Consider the following 21264-nt stretch of genomic DNA (forward strand, 5'->3'; position numbering starts at 1 on the left):
AAATAAAACAACATTACACTCACAGATGTTCCAAAAGAATAAAGACATTACAAATGTCATTATGTACACACACGCACACACACACACACACACACACACACACTCCCCCTCTCCTGTACAGTCTCTTATAACACAGCTTTGGCTGTTCGGTCACTGGTTTGTACAGGAAGGACATGCATGTACATGTATTGTGAATTCGTAGCACATGTTCCAGTTTCTTGGTAGTTGTCTCCAAGAGGAAGTGACAACAACCAAACAGAGTGGTGCACATTGGTGACCTCTGAACTGTGGTTATGTGAGATAGTCAGTGACACAACAGCATGCTGACTCACAGTATTGTCTGGGTTTTTTCTTCCCTTTTGAAGTCAATAAGTTACACTTGTTTTATATTCTTCATTGTAAAATGGTTCATTTGAAGTTATGTAACGAGGATATTCAGAGCTTTCTGCTTATGAGTGCAGTGTGTAGGGATTATCAATGTGTTATGAAGACTCTGTGTAACCTAGTAGGTTTTGCTCCTTAGATAAAGTGTTGGCGGGTAGGACATCCGACAGATTGTGTTATGATTTCCTAATGTAGGTACAGAGCTTGTCATAAGTTTGGATACACCTACTCATTTCAGTTTAAAAAATATATATATTTTCTACATTGTTGAATAATAGTGAAGACATCAAAACTATGACAGAACACATATGGAATCATGTAGTAACCAAAAAAGTGTTAAATCAAAATATATTTCATGTTCTTCAAATTAGCTACCCTTTGCCTTGATGACAGCATTGCACACTGTAGGTATTCTCTCCAGGTGGTCACCTGGAATGCATTTCTATTAACAGGTGTGCCTTGTTAAGGTCATTTGTGGAATTTCTTTCCTTCTTACTGTGTTTGAGCCAATCAGTTGTGTTGTGACAAAGTAGTGGTGGTATACAGAAGATAGCCCTATTTGGTAAAAAACCAAGTCCATATTATGGCAAGAACAGCTCAAATAAGCAAAGAGAAACGACAGACCATCATTACTTTAAGACATGAAGGTCAATCAATTTCAAGCACTTCTAAAGATTTTTGAAGTGCAGTCGCAAAAACCATCAAACGCCAGAGTTACCTCTGCTGCTGAAGATTAAGTTCATTAGAGTTACCAGCATCAAATTGCAGCCCAAATAAATACTTTATAGAGTTCAAGTAACGGACGCATCTCAACATCAACTGTTCAGAGGAGACTGCGTGAATCAGGCCTTCATGGTTGATTTGCTGCAAGAAAAACACTATTAAAGGAGACCGATAAGAAGAAGAGACTTGCTTGGGCCAAGAAACACAAGCAATGGACATTAGACCGGTGGAAATCTGTCCTTTGGTCTGATGAGTCCAAAATTGAGAGTTTTGGATCCAACTACTGTGTCATTATGAGACGCAGAGTAGGTGAACGGATGATCTCTGCATGTGTATTTCACACTGTGAAGCATTGAGGAGGAGGTGTTATGGTGTGATAGTGTCACCAGGAAAGCACCGTCTGATTTATTTAGAACTTAAGACACACTGAACCAGCATGGCTACCACAGCATTCTGCAGCGATACGCCATCCCATCTGGTTTGGGCTTAGTGGGACTATCATTTGTTTTTTTCGATAGGACAACGATCCAACACACACCTCCAGGCTGGGTAAGGGCTATTTGACCAAGAAAGATAGTGATGGAGTGCTGCATCAGAAGACCTGGCCTCCACAATCACCTGACCTCAACCCATATTGAGATGGTTTGGGATGAGTTGGACCGCAGCGTGAAGGAAAAGCAGCCAACAAGTGCTCAGCATTTGTGGGAACTTCTTCAAGAATGTTGGAAAAGCATTCCAGGTGAAGCTGGTTGAGAGAATGCCAAGAGTGTGCAAAGATGTCATGAAGGCAAAGGGTGTCTACTTTGAAGAATCTAGAATATAAAACACTTTTTTTCATTACTACACAATTTCATGAGTGTTATTTCATAGTTTTGATGTCTTGAAAATAGTCCACATAAAAAAACCTTGAATGAGTAGGTGTTTTCAAACGTTTGACTGCACACTGTTTGTATGCCCTAAAGTAGACAGGTCTGAGGAGGATGGACAGAGGGATAAAGTAGACAGTTCTGAGGAGGATGGACAGAGGGATAAAGTAGACAGGTCTGAGGAGGATGGACAGAAGGATAAAGTAGACAGTTCTGAGGAGGATGGACAGAGGGATAAAGTAGACAGGTCTGAGGAGGATGGATGAAGAGATTTAGATGTTCTTATGTAGGTGCACTTCAAATAAAATTTGACAGGTGTCCTCATTAAAAATTAACTGAAACAGTCAAAAAATGAACAATTAACCATTTTTTAAACTGATACCTCAGTATGTATAAGGGGCTGTTATGTAGGTGGTGCACGTCATATAAATCAGTCAGGTCTGAGTGATTTGGAGTGTCTGTCCAGGTCATTAAATGCACAGTTGAATAAATGTCCCAGTCCTCAGCAGACAGACAGGATAGAACAAGAACTCTTTACACACTCTGGGTTCCTTGTGTATTCTGGCTCCTCTTTCAGTACAAAGATGACGAAAGACAGCAGTGTCTCCTGGATTAGAGGTCTCTGTAGAATCTACTACTGTCTAGCGTCTCCTGGATTAGAGATCTCTGTAGAATCTACTACTGTCTAGCGTCTCCTGGATTAGAGGTCTCTGTAGAATCTACTACTGTCTAGCGTCTCCTGGATTAGAGGTCTCTGTAGAATCTACTACTGTCTAGCTGGATTAGAGGTCTCTGTAGAATCTACTACTGCCTAGCTGGATTAGAGGTCTCTCTAGAATCTACTGCTGTCTAGTGTCTCCTGGATTAGAGGTCTCTAGAATCTACTACTGTCTAGAGTCTCCTGCATTAGAGGTCTCTGTAGAATCTACTACTGTCTAGCGTCTCCTGGATTAGAGAACTCTGTAGAATCTACTACTGTCTAGCGTCTCCTGGATTAGAGGTCTCTGTAGAATCTACTACTGTCTAGCTGGATTAGAGGTCTCTGTAGAATCTACTACTGCCTAGCTGGATTAGGGGTCTCTGTAGAATCTACTACTGCCTAGCTGGATTAGAGGTCTCTCTACAATCTACTGCTGTCTAGTGTCTCCTGGATTAGAGGTCTCTGTAGAATCTACTACTGTCTCCTGGATTAGAGGTCTCTGTAGAATCTACTACTGTCTAGTGTCTCCTGGATTAGAGGTCTCTAGAATCTACTACTGTCTAGAGTCTCCTGGATTAGAGGTCTCTGTAGAATTTACTACTGTCTCCTGGATTAGAGGTCTCTGTAGAATCTACTACTGTCTAGCTGGATTAGAGGTCTCTGTAGAATCTACTACTGCCTAGCTGGATTAGAGGTCTCTCTAGAATCTACTGCTGTCTAGTGTCTCCTGGATTAGAGGTCTCTAGAATCTACTACTGTCTAGAGTCTCCTGCATTAGAGGTCTCTGTAGAATCTACTACTGTCTAGCGTCTCCTGGATTAGAGAACTCTGTAGAATCTACTACTGTCTAGCGTCTCCTGGATTAGAGGTCTCTGTAGAATCTACTACTGTCTAGCTGGATTAGAGGTCTCTGTAGAATCTACTACTGCCTAGCTGGATTAGGGGTCTCTGTAGAATCTACTACTGCCTAGCTGGATTAGAGGTCTCTCTACAATCTACTGCTGTCTAGTGTCTCCTGGATTAGAGGTCTCTGTAGAATCTACTACTGTCTCCTGGATTAGAGGTCTCTGTAGAATCTACTACTGTCTAGTGTCTCCTGGATTAGAGGTCTCTAGAATCTACTACTGTCTAGAGTCTCCTGGATTAGAGGTCTCTGTAGAATTTACTACTGTCTCCTGGATTAGAGGTCTCTGTAGAATCTACTACTGTCTCCTGGATTAGAGGTCTCTGTAGAATCTACTACTGTCTCCTGGATTAGAGGTCTCTGTAGAATCTACTACTGTCTAGTGTCTCCTGGATTAGAGGTATCTAGAATCTACTACTGTCTAGCTGGATTAGAGGTCTCTGTAGAATCTACTGCTGTCTAGTGTCTCCTGGATTAGAGGTCTCTAGAATCTACTACTGTCTAGAGTCTCCTGGATTAGAGGTCTCTGTAGAATCTACTACTGTCTAGCGTCTCCTGGATTAGAGAACTCTGTAGAATTTACTACTGTCTCCTGGATTAGAGGTCTCTGTAGAATCTACTACTGGCTCCTGGATTAGAGGTCTCTGTAGAATCTACTACTGTCTCCTGGATTAGAGGTCTCTGTAAAATCTACTACTGTCTCCTGGATTAGAGGTCTCCGTAAAATCTACTACTGTCTCCTGGATTAGAGATCTCTAGAATCTACTACTGTCTAGCGTCTCCTGGATTAGAGGTCTCTCTAGAATCTACTACCGTCTAGAGACTTCTGGATTAGAGGTCTCTGTAGAATCTACTACTGTCTAGCGTCTCCTGGATTCGATTTGGCAGCTCAGTACGAGCCTCGAGGCCCTATAGGGCTCTCGTCAAAGTAGTGCACTATGTAGCGAGTAACCTAAACCCATAGGGCAACCTGCCATGAATCCACACGGCTTGGTTTCCTCACTAGAATTATAAAGCCAGGGGTCAAAAATACCATTCTAACACTACAGAATCCAAGGAAGCTTATGTCCTGTTATAATGTTTAGGTTTGTATTTATTTAACTAGGCAAGTCAGTTAAGAACAGAGTCTCATTTACAATGATGGCCTACCAAGGAACAGTGGGTTAACTTGTTCAGGGGAACAGTGGGTTAACTTGTTCAGGGGCAGAACGACAGCTTTTTACCTTGTCAACTCGGGGATTCGATCTAGCAACCTTTCGGTTACTGGCCCAACACACTGACCACTAGGCTACCTGCCGATAAGCTACGAGCTAATCTTCAGCACAACAGCATGTCTTGTACTCTTGTTCAACTGGGCCAAAGGGAGGCAGGTGCACTATGTTCAGCTGTGACCCATTATCCCAGCTAGTGGTAGCCAGTGGCCAGCAACATCTGTGTCGGCATGTCTAAGACAGGGCACCGTATTCCACTACACTAGAAAGGCAACAGGGGGCCATTTGGGAGGCAGACATAGCCTATCCCCAGATGACCTCTAGTCAATGATATGATTTAGAGACACAAGTCTTCCTGTTCTTAGTTACATTAAGCATGAGGTCATTACATTGTTGGGAGAAAAACATGCCAACTAGACCAGACTAGTACTGTGGTAGGTTAAGAGTAGGGCCAGGGAGACCAGACTAGTACTGTGGTAGGTTAAGAGTAGGGCCAGGGAGACCAGACTAGTACTGTGGTAGGTTAAAAGACATGCCAACTAGACCAGACTAGTAATGTGGTAGGTTAAAATACATGCCAACTAGACAAGACTAGTACTGTGGTAGGTTAAGAGTAGGGCCAACTAGACTAGTACTGTGGTAGGTTAAGAGTAGGGCCAACTAGACCAGACTAGTACTGTGGTAGGTTAAGAGTAGGGCCAACTAGACCAGACTAGTACTGTGGTAGGTTAAGAGTAGGGCCAGGGAGACCAGACTAGTACTGTGGTAGGTTAAGAGTAGGGCCAGGGAGACCAGACTAGTACTGTGCCATGCTGTGGCGGGTTAAAAGTAGGGCCAGGGAGAATACTCGTTAGTATCGTGGCATTGTGTTCCAGATAAAGCAGATTTAACTTCTTTAGGAAAACATTACGTTGTCATTCAGAGACACATGTATTTATTTTCAAAGTTACGGCACACAATATTTTACACACAGCAGGTTTTTTTCATTTTTGCCATAGAAAGATAAATGTGATACTGATATTACCACAGCCCTAGTTAAAAGTGACCATTTTAGAGAGGGTCAAAGATTAACCACTGATAGGGAACACTGACATTGACTTTATTGACTGACCTATATGATTTGACCATGATGAAGATAAAGATCTGTAAACACACAGCAACCCCCCCCCCCCCCCCCACACACACACACCCTGACAGGCGATAAAACATTTCAATGCCAATTATAAAGAGTAATTTCACTGATGTTGACACTCACTGCTATCTCACTAGTTCAATCATGCTTTTTAATGGCACCCCTAATATGGGCCAAGGGTGTGTGTTCTGTTCCACAAATAGCAGGTGTTACTTCTCTTCCACTAAAACAAGCAGCAGTGTTCTTCGGATTGACACCACAATGAATGAATGCATGCATGGCTTTCAGTTACACAATGCAAAAAAAACTACTTTTGAGACTTGAAATAACCATATTGTGTGCGTGCACTAGGCCAGTACAACGCAATACACATTGGCATTGCAGAAAATGTATTGTATTTGTGCGTTGGTTTGAATGGGTACAATTCACGCCTTTGTTTGAAAAGCCGCAACACAGTTTGAACAGGATCATACAGAGCTCTCAGCTCGAGCCAGCCACTCCTACCTCAACTGCTCTCCGGTGACGAGAACCTCGGCCATGCGCTCGAGCTCCGCAGCCTTCTTCTGCATTGTGTTCCCGATACCATCCATCGCTTTACAACTGTTAAAACACCGGAAATATTACTGGCACTGTAAATACTGTACACAAGCCAAAGGCATCATAGCCTGTGAAAACGAGCTACAGTACACCATACATAGCTGCCTATCCTTGTCATTGACAAGCCGTCTGAATAGCTCCACTATACAGTACACCATACATAGCTGCCTATCCTTATGTCATTGACAAGCCGTCTGAATAGCTCCACTGTACAGTACACCATACATAGCTGCCTATCCTTATGTCATTGACAAGCCGTCTGAATAGCTCCACTGTACAGTACACCATACATAGCTGCCTATCCTTTTGTCATTGACAAGCCGTCTGAATAGCTCCACTGTACAGTACACCATACATAGCTGCCTATCCTTGTCATTGACAAGCCGTCTGAATAGCTCCACTGTACAGTACACCATACATAGCTGCCTATCCTTGTCATTGACAAGCCGTCTGAATAGCTCCACTGTACAGTACACCATACATAGCTGCCTATCCTTGTCATTGACAAGCCGTCTGAATAGCTCCACTATACAGTACACCATACATAGCTGCCTATCCTTATGTCATTGACCAGCCGTCGGAATAGCTCCACTGTACAGTACACCATACATAGCTGCCTATCCTTATGTCATTGACAAGCCGTCTGAATAGCTCCACTATACAGTACACCATACATAGCTGCCTATCCTTATGTCATTGACAAGCCGTCTGAATAGCTCCACTGTACAGTACACCATACATAGCTGCCTATCCTTATGTCATTGACCAGCCGTCGGAATAGCTCCACTGTACAGTACACCATACATAGCTGCCTATCCTTATGTCATTGACAAGCCGTCTGAATAGCTCCACTGTATTCTGTCCTAATGACTGTAGCTATACTGTATTAGTGTCATAACTGACGTAACCAGTCATTCGTATATCCTCCAAAAATGGCAGAATATCAACAGCACAATCTATTGAAGTAACCAGGATAGTTTAGATAACGTTAGCTCACAGTGCAATCATATCCTCCATGATCACAGGTAAAGCACCCCTGCTGTGGTCCATCTCTAACACACATGTGCTGTAGTATTTGACCATTACGTGCGCAGTTAAATGCATACATTTTTTAAAAATAATTTACCTTGCAAACACCATGGATAAAAAATAGATGATTTATTGTTCCTCGAGATCACGTTGTCCTAGATTTGCAAAGCAGCAGCATCTGAGAAATGCATTTTAAAAAAAGCACGTTTCACACAGTGAAAAATGGACAGACGCTATCTATAGCTATGCAAGAGGGGATACTAGCTTGATGTTGAACTTCTTTTGTATTCTAAATGTAACTGGTCCGCTAACCATCTAAACGTATGCATATTATTTTCTCTTTGGTAAAGCTTCAGTCAACGAACAGCGATTCCTTGTGAAATGTGCATAGATTTCTTCAGTAGTAATGAGCTCCACTCGGACCTCTGCCTCTGTTTACTACGCGATCCAACCATGAAAAGCACGTTGACACCGTGCAGTGTTGCGGACTGGTTTTCAGTGATTACAGCTATTGGCTCCTTGATTTGTCGCTAGAAGACGCTAGATTACGTTTTACCGTTTCCGCGACGGCGTCACATCACGAATTTGGCTTGATGCGGCACAACTGCGGTCCTCACGTCGCGTTTTCGCCCTTTCCGCCGCACGTTGTGCCTCTGATTATTGCCGCGTTCAAGTGCTAGTTGGAACTAAGAAACTCTGAAATGTCCGACTTGCTAATAGGTTGAAGTTATACACGCGTGCAACCAGGAAATGTCAGTTTCCTCGTTTCAACTAGTACGTGAACGCGGCATGCGAGTGCGTCGTTGATGTGACTAATGTTGCACAAGTAGCCTGCACCTTCACCCACTGTTGTTTGCGACAGAATTGAGTGGGAAAAGTCGCTAAATGCTATTAAAATTATAGACACCCTCTGTGTCAACTCCAAAGGCAGCCTGAAAAAGAAAATCAGAATTTTGTCGCTAGAATCTTTTACCAATAAAAAAGTCGCTGGAGAGGTCTGAAAACTCGCTTAATATACCGACAAAGTTGCTAAATTGGCAACGCTCAAGACAAGTGGGCACTGTGGAAGTAAACCAAAGAAGGCGCGATATATGCAAATGTTACAGAATCGGATAAATGGACTAGTCTCAAACCAACAAACTGCACTCACTCGGTGTGCTAAGCGAGCTAAATCAAGCGCATCGCCTTTGGCGCTATGGTTAGGTTCAGTGACCGTAGATGAAGGTTGGGTTTCATCTGATCATTTCCAGTGGTAGATTTCAGCACCGTGCACCCACCTCGGGTGAACTCGGCGTGCTGCGGGGACATAAATCGACTGTACTGTAGTAGGGACAACGTGACGTAATCGACACTTTCATTGGGTTATCCCACCGTCAATCGAATATGCCTTCGTACTTCCGGTATATATTGCGGGAAAGTTAATCTAGCGAGAATCACATTTAGTTGGAGTACACTTAAAAATAGGCTATTTCTCATTAAATTTAAAGTTAGCTCGTATATTCGAACCAGATGTCGAGAACATTAGAAGAGGTGCAGGCGACCATACAAATCGCCAAACTAAAAGAGAATGATTTGCAGAACACAATTCACTGTTTAACTTTTGGAGAAAGCGTCTCGTCCGCAGACTACTGCCTGATGGAACTGGATGACACGCTCTGTAAACACATAGAAGCAGGAAAGAGGTAAAGTATCTGCATAGTTACAATGTAGCTAATTCAACATATACACAGTTAAGAGCTGGTTATGTTAGTAGAAATGTGGCGGTGGGTTGTCTCCTAAACATTCGCAGGTGACTGGTTGGTTTACGCGAGATTGTGTTCTGGGTTCACAGATTACGTGTATGTAGTGTGCGTTGGCAACCCACCTGGACTCTTACCGGATGTCTGCAGGCATTTGCTCCAACACACCTGATTCTATGATTGATCTTCCCCATCAGGACCTTGATAAACTGAATCAGGTGTGTTGGACTGAAACACACCTGATTCAGGTTTGAGGAGTCTACCGTTAGTCCAAAGACCTTACATGTTCTGTTTAAAGGGAAAATTGGCTCCGGAAGCCAAAAACGGCCAAATACTCAAACTAAACGTGAATCGATTCACACTTGCAGTACAGTTATAGAAACATAAATCACTCTACTTTTCATATCACATTTAAAAAATAATTCCACAAAAACCGTACCGCAAGAGATGCAGGTTAATGTATAGACTGAGCGTCATGTCTCTTATTTAAACTCCTCCTTCAGAATACCCCTTCATCCAATGACTCTTATGTGTGATGTAATGGAACTGAGTGTGATGGTCCAGGGCCACCCACCTACTACCTCTATAGGAGGAGGGTTGTCCAGCCCTGGTGAAAACAACTCATCCAGCTGTTGCCACTTTCTCTACACGTCAACGTTAAAAACAGTCTGTTTAACATTGAAGTGTAGAGAGACTGTTTTAACGTTGAGTCTCTCTACACATCAACGATCTCCACAATCTCTCTCCTTTATCCTTGTTCTCTACATGCAGCCTGGTTATCAGAGGAGACCAGGATGAGAGAGCTGTCCTGTGCAGTGAAGACAAGACTTATGACCTGAAGATAGCCGACACCTCAAACCTCCTGCTGTTAGTGCCTGGCTGCCTGACTCCAGATCAGCTGACAACTGACAACCAGGCCAGCTCTCAGCTGGTCCATGCACAGGTAGGAGGAGTCTTATCAACTATCTGAACACAATGAATGTTTCTTGTGTGACAGCCATTTTGAAAATCACTGATCTGTTATTGAATGTCTGTACAGTAGATATTACGTTAACATGCTGACACACTAAATAGCTATAGACATTCTAACACAGTGAGGTCATTGTGATGTATTACATGTTTTTCTAATGCACTGTGTTCACCTACATTAGTGGTTCCCAAACTTTTTATAGTCCCGTACCCCTTCAAACGTTTAACCTCCAGCTGCGTACCCCCTCTAAGCACCAGGGGCAGCGCACTCTCAAATGTTGTTTTTTTTGTTGCCATCTTTGTAAGCCTGCCACACACACATACGATACATTTATTAAACAAGAATGAGTGAGTTTTTGTCACAACCCGGCTCGTTGGAAGTGACAAAGAGCTCTTATAGGACCACGGCACAAATAATATTATAATAATCAATAATTTTGCTCTTTATTTAACTATCTTACATATAAAACCTTATTTGTTTATAGAAAATGGAGATTAACTCACCACAGGTTAATGAGAAGGGTCTGCTTGACAGGATGCACAACTCTGCGATGTTGGGTTGTATTGGAGAGAGTCTCAGTCTTAAATCATTTTCCACACAGTCTGTGTCTGTATTTAGTTGTCATGATAGTGAGCCGTGAATCCACTCCCACATAGGTATGTGATTGCAAAGGGCATCAGTGTCTTAACAGCGCGATTTGCCCAGGCAGGATACTGAGTGCAGCCCAATCCAGAAATATGTCTGTGGCTTCTGATTTTAAATAGAATTTATTCACAGAACCGCTTGTTGCAATTTCTATGAGGCTCTCTTGTTCAGATATGGGTAAGTGGACTGGCAGCAGGGCATGAAAGGGATAACAAATCCAGTTTGTTTTGGGAAAGTACCTGTGTAATTGCACACCCAGCTCGCACATTTGACATTGTCGGTAAACTTGAGTTAATTTGCACTCAAAAATCATACAATGATGGAAAGACCTGTGTGTTGTCCTTGTTCCAACTTCTTAATCATAGCATCAATTTTGTTCTGCACATTGAATATAGTTTCAAAGAGTCCCTGTAGTCCTACATTCAGATCATTCAGGCGAGAAGAAACATCACCCAGACAGACCAGTCATAGGAGAAACTTAACATCATGCAGGTGGTCAGACGAGTGAACATTTTGGTCAGTAAAGAACTTGAGGCTCATCTCTCAATTCAAAGAAACGTGTCAATACTTTGCCCCTTGATAACCAGCGCACTTCTGTATGTTGTAAACATGTTACACGGTCGCTGCCCATATAATTTGCATAATGCAGAAAATACACAATAGTTCAGGGGCCTTGTTTTAACCAAGTTAACCATTTTCACTGTAGAGTCAAATGTCTTTCAAGCTGTCAGGCATTCCCTTGGCAGCAAGAGCCTCTCGGTGGATGCTGCAGTGGACCCAAGAGCCTCTCGGTGGATGCTGCAGTGAACCCAAGAGCCTCTAGGTGGATGCTGCAGTGGACCCAAGAGCCTCTCGGTGGATGCTGCAGTGGACCCAAGAGCCTCTCGGTGGATGCTGCAGTGGACCCAAGAGCCTCTCGGTGGATGCTGCAGTGAACCCAAGAGCCTCTCGGTGGATGCTGCAGTGAACCCAAGAGCCTCTAGGTGGATGCTGCAGTGGACCCAAGAGCCTCTAGGTGGATACTGCAGTGTACCCAAGAGCCTCTAGGTGGATGCTGCAGTGGACCCAAGAGCCTCTAGGTGGATACTGCAGTGTACCCAAGAGCCTCTAGGTGGATACTGCAGTGGACCCAAGAGCCTCTAGGTGGATACTGCAGTGGACCCAAGAGCCTCTCGGTGGATGCAGCAGTGGACCCAAGAGCCTCTAGGTGGATGCTGCAGTGGACCCAAGAGCCTCTAGGTGGATGCTGCAGTGAACCCAAGAGCCTCTCGGTGGATGCTGCAGTGAACCCAAGAGCCTCTCGGTGGATACTGCAGTGGACCCAAGAGCCTCTAGGTGGATGCTGCAGTGAACCCAAGAGCCTCTCGGTGGATGCTGCAGTGAACCCAAGTGGCGTCGGGAGCAACTGCTTGCACGTTACCACTCCACTATGTCTCCCTGTCATGGCTTTTGCACCATCAGTACAGATACCAACACATCTTGACCACCAAAGTCCATTTGATGTCACAAAGCTGTCCAGTACTTAAAAAATATCCTCTCCTGTTGCCCTGGTTTCCAGTGGTTTGCAGAAGAGGATGTCTTCCTTAATTGACCCCCCCATAAACGTAACGGACATATACCAGGAGCTCTGCTGCGTCTGTTGACTCATCCAGCTGTAACAGACATATACCAGGAGCTGTGCCAGGCCCGCCACGTCTGACTCATCCAGCTGTAACAGACATATACCAGGAGCTCTGCTGCGTCTGACTCATCCAGCTGTAACAGACATATACCAGGAGCTGTGCCAGGCCCATCATGTCTGTTGACTCATCCAGCTGTAACAGACATATACCAGGAGCTGTGCTGCGTCTGTTGACTCATCCAGCTGTAACAGACATATACCAGGAGCTGTGCTGCGTCTGTTGACTCATCCAGCTGTAACAGACATATACCAGGAGCTGTGCCAGGCCACGTCTGACTCCTCCAGCTGTAACAGACATATACCAGGAGCTGTGCCAGGCCACGTCTGTTGACTCATCCAGCTGTAACAGACATATACCAGGAGCTGTGCCAGGCCACGTCTGTTGACTCATCCAGCTGTAACGTATAGAAGGCACTGGCTCGTAGGCGAAGCAGTAATTGTTTCAAAACATCTGCCATGTCACTGATGCGTCGTGAAACAGTGTTGTTTGATGAAAGCATTGTCTGTATAGTGTTTTTGGCCTTTTCCCCCAGCATTGTCCTGCCATATCCACGGCAGCAGGAAGAAGGAAGTCCTCCACTATAGTATGGGGTTTGCCTGTCCTAGTCATATCCACGGCAGCAGGAAGAAGGAAGTCCTCCACAATAGTATGGGGTTTGCCTGTCCTAGTCATATCCACGGCAGCAGGGAGAAGGAAGTCCTCCACAATAGTATGGGGTTTGCCTGTCCTAGTCATATCCACGGCAGCAGGAAGAAGGAAGTCCTCCACAATAGTATGGGGTTTGCCTGTCCTAGTCATATCCACGGCAGCAGGAAGAAGGAAGTCCTCCACAATAGTATGGGGTTTGCCTGTCCTAGTCATATCCACGGCAGCAGGAAGAAGGAAGTCCTCCACAATAGTATGGGGTTTGCCTGTCCTAGTCATATCCACGGCAGCAGGGAGAAGGAAGTCCTCCACAATAGTATGGGGTTTGCCTGTCCTAGTCATATCCACGGCAGCAGGAAGAAGGAAGTCCTCCACAATAGTATGGGGTTTGCCTGTCCTAGTCATATCCACGGCAGCAGGAAGAAGGAAGTCCTCCACAATAGTATGGGGTTTGCCTGTCCTAGCCATATCCACGGCAGCAGGAAGAATGAAGTCCTCCACTATAGTATGGGCCTTGCCTGTCCTAGCCATATCCACGGCAGCAGGAAGAAGGAAGTCCTCCACTATAGTATGGGCCTTGCCTGTCCTAGTCATATCCACGGCAGCAGGAAGAAGGAAGTCCTCCACTATAGTATGGGCCTTGCCTGTCCTAGTCATATCCACGGCAGCAGGAAGAATGAAGTCCTCCACTATAGTATGGGCCTTGCCTGTCCTGCCATATCCACGGCAGCAGGAAGAAGGAAGTCCTCCACAATAGTATGGGCCTTGCCTGTCCTAGCCACTCGGTAGCAGGAAGAATTAAGTCCTCCACAATAGTATGGGGCTTGCCTGTCCTAGCCACTCGGTAGCAGGAAGAATGAAGTCCTCCACTATAGTATGGGCCTTGCCTGTCCTGCCATATCCACGGCAGCAGGAAGAAGGAAGTCCTCCACAATAGTATGGGCCTTGCCTGTCCTAGCCACTCGGTAGCAGGAAGAAGGAAGTCCTCCACTATAGTATGGGCCTTGCCTGTCCTAGCCACTCGGTAGCTCACCATATAAGACTCTTCTAGCCTCTTCTTATTAATGGCATCTGTTGCTTTTATACATGTCTTACTACTCGAAAGTCGTCTTTATTCTCGCTCAAACTCCCGCGGCTTATTTTTCAAATGTCATGTTTCGTTTCTAAATGTCTGCGCAAGAGTGACGGTTTCGCGCGAGAGAGAGTGTAACGGTTAATGTGATTGGATGTTAATTATTTGACTAGGCTTCCTGTATTTGACATTGTTTTGTTATTTAACTGAACACTAGATGGTTTAATTTTATTTTTGGCAGCGAAACGAGGCTACTCGGGTGAGGAAAAACCTCACCCAAATGTCAAAAAAATATAAATGGACTGTTTGAAAATGTGAAGGATTTTTATTTGGTGTGTACCCCCCCCCCCCCCCCCCCCCAGACGGCATTGCTCGTTACCCCAGTTTGGGAGTACCTGACCCACATCATTCAATGTTATCAATACTGTACGACTTTCTCCAAATGTTACACACCAATAATGCTCTCCAGTACCTACAGAAAGTTGCAGTGTGACATAATATGCTGAAATATATTCAGGACCTAAGAAATGACCCTTTTCCCAACAGATTTGGGGCTTTTCTAACAGTTACTGGGAGTTGAGAAAGCGCCATCCCAAACTAAAGAAGCTGAAGAGACTTCTGATGGAGAATCCGTACGAGGGCCCAGGTATCAGTGGGCAGGAGGATGTCACGGAGGGGAAGGTACTTATTAACCCTACTAGATTATATCCAGAGAGACTTACAGTCCATTCATCTTAAGGTAGGACTGTCCCGTTCATAGTCGGTACAACTTTTCATCAATAAAGCAACTATCAGCGAAGTTGGTGCCGCTAAGAAAAGACACGTGCAGGAAAGGCCAGTACACGCTAGAACATCTCTATTGTACACTGAGTAGATGTCTGCCGCTACGCTACCGTTCTCTGTTTCTAAACCCTTTCCTTTTGGTGGTCCCGTGTGGCTCAGTTGGTAGAACATGGACCTTCCAACGCCAGAGTTGTGGGTTCGATTCCCACGAGAGACCAGTACCAAAAAAAAGTATGCCAATTTATGCACTCAGTACTGTAAGTCGCTCTGGATAAGAGTCTGCTAAATGACTCAAATGTACACTAGGTGAGACCTGCTTGATAAAACGTTTCCTTTTGGCAGTACACTATGGGAGACCCGCTTGATAAAACGTTTCCTTTTGGCAGTACACTAGGTGAGACCTGCTTGATAAAGCTTTTCCTTTTGGCAGTACACTAGGTGAGACCTGCTTGATAAAGCTTTTCCTTTTGGCAGTACACTATGGGAGACCCGCTTGATAAAACGTTTCCTTTTGGCAGTACACTAGGTGAGACCTGCTTGATAAAACGTTTCCTTTTGGCAGTACACTATGGAGACCTGCTTGATAAAACGTTTCCTTTTGGCAGTACACTAGGTGAGACCTGCTTGATAAAACGTTTCCTTTTGGCAGTACACTATGGAGACCTGCTTGATAAAACGTTTCCTTTTGGCAGTACACTAGGTGAGACCTGCTTGATAAAACGTTTCCTTTTGGCAGTACACTAGGTGAGACCTGCTTGATAAAACGTTTCCTTTTGGCAGTACACTAGGTGAGACCTGCTTGATAAAACGTTTCCTTTTGGCAGTACACTATGGAGACCTGCTTGATAAAACGTTTCCTTTTGGCAGTACACTATGGAGACCTGCTTGATAAAACGTTTCCTTTTGGCAGTACACTATGGAGACCTGCTTGATAAAACGTTTCCTTTTGGCAGTACACTAGGTGAGACCTGCTTGATAAAACGTTTCCTTTTGGCAGTACACTATGGAGACCTGCTTGATAAAACGTTTCCTTTTGGCAGTACACTATGGGAGACCTGCTTGAAAGAATCCAAGCAAGTGAGGAGGAACTGGAGGCCCAACTACAGACTATTCATGCCTGTGAGGTCAACGGTAAGAATAATTCTCAAATCTTCCAATGTTTATTTTCTCCCTTTTTCCCATTTACATATGTGATCTACTGTATGTGGTTTGTCTATATACATGCTGGCCTTGGTGTGTCCACATGTGTATGAGGAGGTGTTTGTCCTGTGCTCTTTTCACATGTTCACCTCTTGTGTATTCTAGGCTACTGGAGGCTGTTGGATTTGGACTATGAGATGAAGCTACTGGGTCACATCACTCAGCTGGTGGACTCTGAGTCCTGGTCCTTCAGTAAAGTCCCTCTTCGTGTCAGTCTGGAGGAGTTAGGACGTCTGGAGCCACAGTGGGTGCAGTTAGGCAACGTTACGGCTGTCCCCCAGGGCGGCGCACAATTGGCCCAGCGTCGTCCTGTTTTGGCGGGTGTAGGCCGTCATTTTAAATAAGAATTTATTGTTAACTGACTTGCCTAGTTAAATAAAATGGTAAAGTGGAGAGTAGTTTGATGTAATACTTAGTCATCATGTTGTCAGCTCTGTCAAAGGCCACATTTGACTAAAGGCTCAGGACAACAAACATCTTTAAAATGTGCATTGAACCGAAGTGTGCGGAAGCTCTCTTGCATGTAATTGTCATGACAACATTAAAAAGTGTGTGTGTGTGTGTGTGTGTGTGTGTGTGGCTAGGGAATACATGTATTTGTCATGACAACATTAAAAAGTGTGTGTGTGGCTAGGGAATACATGTATTTGTGTAATACTCATCCCCTTCTCCTGCCCAGGGAGATGATAGAGCAGAGCTTGAACTGTTATGGAAGGCGCTACACAGACAACGGTAAGTCAGAAAGTACTGTATGTTTTTAATGTTTTGGTGTTCTGTAGAGGGACACACAGCCAACTACCTCTTCCCTCATGCTTTGGTGTTCTGTAGAGGGACACACAGCCAACTACCTCTTCCCTCATGCTTTGGTGTGCTGTAGAGGGACACAGCCAACTACCTCTTCCCTCGTGCTTTGGTGTGCTGTAGAGGGACACAGCCAACTACCTCTTCCCTCATGCTTTGGTGTGCTGTAGAGGGACACAGCCAACTACCTCTTCCCTCATGCTTTGGTGTGCTGTAGAGGGACACACAGCCAACTACCTCTTCCCTCATGCTTTGGTGTGCTGTAGAGTGACACACAGCCAACTACCTCTTCCCTCATGCTTTGGTGTTCTGTAGAGTGACACACAGCCAACTACCTCTTCCCTCATGCTTTGGTGTTCTGTAGAGGGACGCACAGCCAACTACCTCTTCCCTCATGCTTTGGTGTGCTGTAGAGGGACGCACAGCCAACTACCTCTTCCCTCATGCTTTGGTGTGCTGTAGAGGGACGCACAGCCAACTACCTCTTCCCTCGTGCTTTGGTGTGCTGTAGAGGGACGCACAGCCAACTACCTCTTCCCTCATGCTTTGGTGTGCTGTAGAGGGACGCACAGCCAACTACCTCTTCCCTCATGCTTTGGTGTGCTGTAGAGGGACACACAGCCAACTACCTCTTCCCTCATGCTTTGGTGTGCTGTAGAGGGACACACAGCCAACTACCTCTTCCCTCATGCTTTGGTGTGCTGTAGAGTGACACACAGCCAACTACCTCTTCCCTCATGCTTTGGTGTTCTGTAGAGGGACGCACAGCCAACTACCTCTTCCCTCATGCTTTGGTGTGCTGTAGAGTGACACACAGCCAACTACCTCTTCCCTCATGCTTTGGTGTGCTGTAGAGTGACACACAGCCAACTACCTCTTCCCTCATGCTTTGGTGTTCTGTAGAGGGACACAGCAAACTACCTCTTCCCTCATGCTTTGGTGTGCTGTAGAGTGACACACAGCCAACTACCTCTTCCCTCATGCTTTGGTGTTCTGTAGAGGGACGCACAGCCAACTACCTCTTCCCTCGTGCTTTGGTGTGCTGTAGAGGGACACACAGCCAACTACCTCTTCCCTCGTGCACTATTTTGGCTCTTCACAGCTATTTCATTGATATTAAAAAATGTATTTTTCAGATGAGGTGTTCTTTGCGCTGAACGAGGACAAGGTGTGCAGAGCCACAGCTCAGATGCTGCTGCAGAACGCAGCGAAGTTCAACCTGGCAGAGTTCCAGGAGGTGTGGCAGCAAAGTGTCCCAGAGGGCATGGGCACTAGACTGGACCAGCTGAAGGTGAGGATGGGGGTCAGACTGGCAGCTCACAGAGGGATGGGCCAGTTTTCCAACTTGAACCTGGTCCAGGAAATGGCGCCGCATAACATCCAGAAAACAGTTGCTTTAAAATGAGGGATTTCGTGGCCAGTTTGAGGTTAGGATGTTTTTCTGCACACAGATTATGTATGTATGAACTACACATGGACACATCCAGCCCAACTCGGGAGGTTGAAAAAATACTTACTAGTCAAAGTTCCAGAGCATGTCTTTAACCAACAGTGTTTTTTACATGTGGACTATTCTCAGATTCTACAGCAAAATATCTCTTAATGGATGTTTATGTTTTTAGGCATTATACAGCAGGTTTTATTTTAGCCTTAGAAATATGGTAATTACACATTTTATAAAGACGTGATGGTTGTTGGCAGACATGATTACAGGATTATCCAGATGGTTATGGGTTTCTATAGAGTCTGGCCCTTGTGGACCGCAGCTCCAAACCAGAGACCATATCTCTGCTGAGAGTGGAAGATCTTCCCGAAGACACACTGGAGAGATTCACCCAACTCTTCACCATGAGACAGAAGTGGACCGAGGAGGACATCACCCCTTACATACAGTGAGTAAAACTGAGCATCAGAATGATCGTTGTCTCTGTGCTGTACAATAATGACTATTAGAGATTTAGACTTGTGTGCCAGATGTTTGTGGTGTCAGACGCAGCCAGGTGGTGTCAGACGCAGCCAGGTGGTGTTGGTCCAACTGTCTTGTTTTATCTGGAAAGCTCTGTGTTAACAACGATTTGATCCTCAGTGATTTATTGTCATGCAGGGACTTGTGTGGAGAAAAGCAAACAACTGGAGCTCTTCTTACCAAATACGCTCGTTTGTCCACGCAAAATGGAATGAAAGTCTTCAATTCAAGAAGGCTAGTGGCAACATGAAGACGATTGGATATCTTAATTGACGAGCAAAGTTGTTTGGAATCAGTGTATTGTTGTATTTGTTAAAATGGTGTAATAAAATAAAATGACCTACTTTGTGTTTTTTCCTATACTATTTTTTTCCTTCCTATTTCACCTATACTATATCTTATGCTTTATTCCTTATACCACAGTCACAATTTGATCATTTAATGCCCTCCAGTGGTAGGAGGCAGAAGGGCTGTGACAAGAAGGCTTTCAAATAAAATGTGGTAAAATTTCTAAAATGACACAAAAATGATCCAACCTAATATTTTACTGTTGGAAACAAGGTTCGGATAAAATATAAACAAAAAGCACCATAAATAATTATCCTAAATATTTAAAAAATAATTGTGCTGGAGGGTCCCGGGGGTCGAAGGTTGGTCAAAAGGCCACACCTGTCAGGTGGATGGATTATCTTGGCAAAGGGGAAATGCTCACTGAGAGGAATGTAAACAAATGTGTGCACAATTGAGAGAAATAAGCTTTTTCTGTGTATGGAACATTTCTGGGATCTTTTATTTCAGCTCATGAAACATGGGACCAACATTTCATATGTTGCGTTTTATATTTTTGTAAAGTATTCAGACCCATTGACTTATTTTCACATTGTTACACCTTATTTTCAAATGGTTTAAATAAAAAAATCCTCCGCTAATCTACACACAATACCCCATAATGACAAAGTAAAGGTTTTGTTGAAATTTTATCAAATCTATTAAATAGAACTGAAATACCTTTTTTAAGTATTCAGACCTTTCGCTATGAGACTTGAAATTGAGCTCAGGTGCATCCTGTTTCCATTGTTCCTCGATGTTTTTACAACTTGATTGGAGTCCCGGTGCTAAGTTCAATTGATTGGACATGATTTGGAAAGGCACACACCTGTCTATATAAGGTCCTACAGTTGATAGTGCATGTCAGAGCAAAAACCAAGCCATCTGGTCAAAGGATTTGCCAATAGAGCTCTGAGACAGGATTGTGTTGATGTACAGATCTGGGGAAGGGTACCAAAACATTTTCTGCAGCATTGAAGGTCCCCAAGAACACAGTGGCCTCCATCATTCTTAAATGGAAGAGGTTTGGAACCATCAAGACTCATCCTAGAGCTGGACGCCCAGCCAAACTGAGAAATCAGGGGAGAAGGGCCTTGGTCAGGGAGGTGACCAAGAACCCGATGGTCACTTTGACAGAGCTGTAGAGATGGGAGAAACTTTTAGGAAGACAACCATCTCTGCAGCTCTCCACCAATCAGCCCTTCATGGTAGAGTTGCCAGAAGGAAGCCACTCCTCAGGAAAAGGCACATGACAGCCAGCTTGGAGTTTGCCAAAAGGCAAACTATCAGACCATGAGAAACAAGATTCTCTGGTCTGATGAAACCAAGACTGAACTTTGGCCAGAATGCCAAGCATCACGTCTGGAGGAAACCTGTCACCACCCCTACGGTGAGTCATGGTGGTGGCAGCATCATGCTGTGGGGATGTTTTTCAGCAGCAGGGACTGGGATCAAGGCAAAGATGAACAGAGCACAGTACAGAGAGATCCTTGATGAAAACCTGCTCAGGACCTCAGACTGGGGCGATTGTTCACCTTCCAATGCAGGAATGGCTTCTGGACAAGTCTCTGAATGTCCTTGAGTGGGCCAGTCAGAACCCGATCGAACATCTCTGGAGAGACCTGAAAATAGCTGTGCAGCAACGCTCCCCATCCAGAGCTTGAGAGGTTCTCCAGAGAAGAATGGGAGAAACTCCCCAAATACAGGTGTGCCAAGCTTCTAGCGTTACACCCAAGAAGACTCGATGCTGTAATCTCTGCCAAAGGTGCTTCAACAAAGTACTGAGTAAAGGGTCTGAATACTTATGTAAATGTGATCAGTTTTACATTTTTAATAAATTAGCAAACATTTCTAAAAACGTATTTTTGCTTTGTCATTACGGGGTATT

At 44.5% G+C, this 21264-nt stretch overlaps 2 protein-coding genes across 5 annotated transcripts in view; one reads left to right on the plus strand and one right to left on the minus strand.

Moving 5' to 3' along the window:
• The window catches only part of LOC116371608 (DEP domain-containing mTOR-interacting protein), an 80498-nt gene extending 71121 nt beyond the window's left edge, over positions 1-9377 (minus strand). The window contains exons 1-3 of one of the 4 annotated variants that reach the window (XM_031820507.1): positions 9250-9377; positions 7644-7724; positions 6425-6520 (exon numbers count right to left, since the gene is read on the minus strand). In XM_031820507.1, coding sequence (XP_031676367.1) covers positions 6425-6520; positions 7644-7657 — 110 coding nt within the window. In that variant the 5' untranslated portion in view covers positions 7658-7724; positions 9250-9377. Of the gene's footprint in view, positions 1-6424; positions 6521-7643; positions 7725-7858; positions 8168-8696; positions 8810-9249 lie in introns of those variants that run through there. The other 3 variants (XM_031820506.1, XM_031820508.1, XM_031820509.1) reach the window with 3 other exon arrangements.
• Positions 8279-19409, plus strand: LOC109877268 (sister chromatid cohesion protein DCC1-like). The gene is made up of 9 exons (XM_031820510.1): positions 8279-9228; positions 10057-10228; positions 14846-14980; positions 16123-16213; positions 16388-16526; positions 16962-17014; positions 18220-18374; positions 18827-18975; positions 19188-19409. Exons 1-9 carry the CDS (start codon positions 9056-9058, stop codon positions 19297-19299), a joined length of 1179 nt encoding a protein of 392 aa, XP_031676370.1. The 5' UTR covers positions 8279-9055; the 3' UTR covers positions 19300-19409.
• The last annotated feature ends 1855 nt before the right edge of the window (positions 19410-21264 follow it).

Source organism: Oncorhynchus kisutch, unplaced genomic scaffold (genome assembly GCF_002021735.2).
Source record: "Oncorhynchus kisutch isolate 150728-3 unplaced genomic scaffold, Okis_V2 scaffold3444, whole genome shotgun sequence".
NCBI classification, from domain to species: domain Eukaryota; kingdom Metazoa; phylum Chordata; class Actinopteri; order Salmoniformes; family Salmonidae; genus Oncorhynchus; species Oncorhynchus kisutch.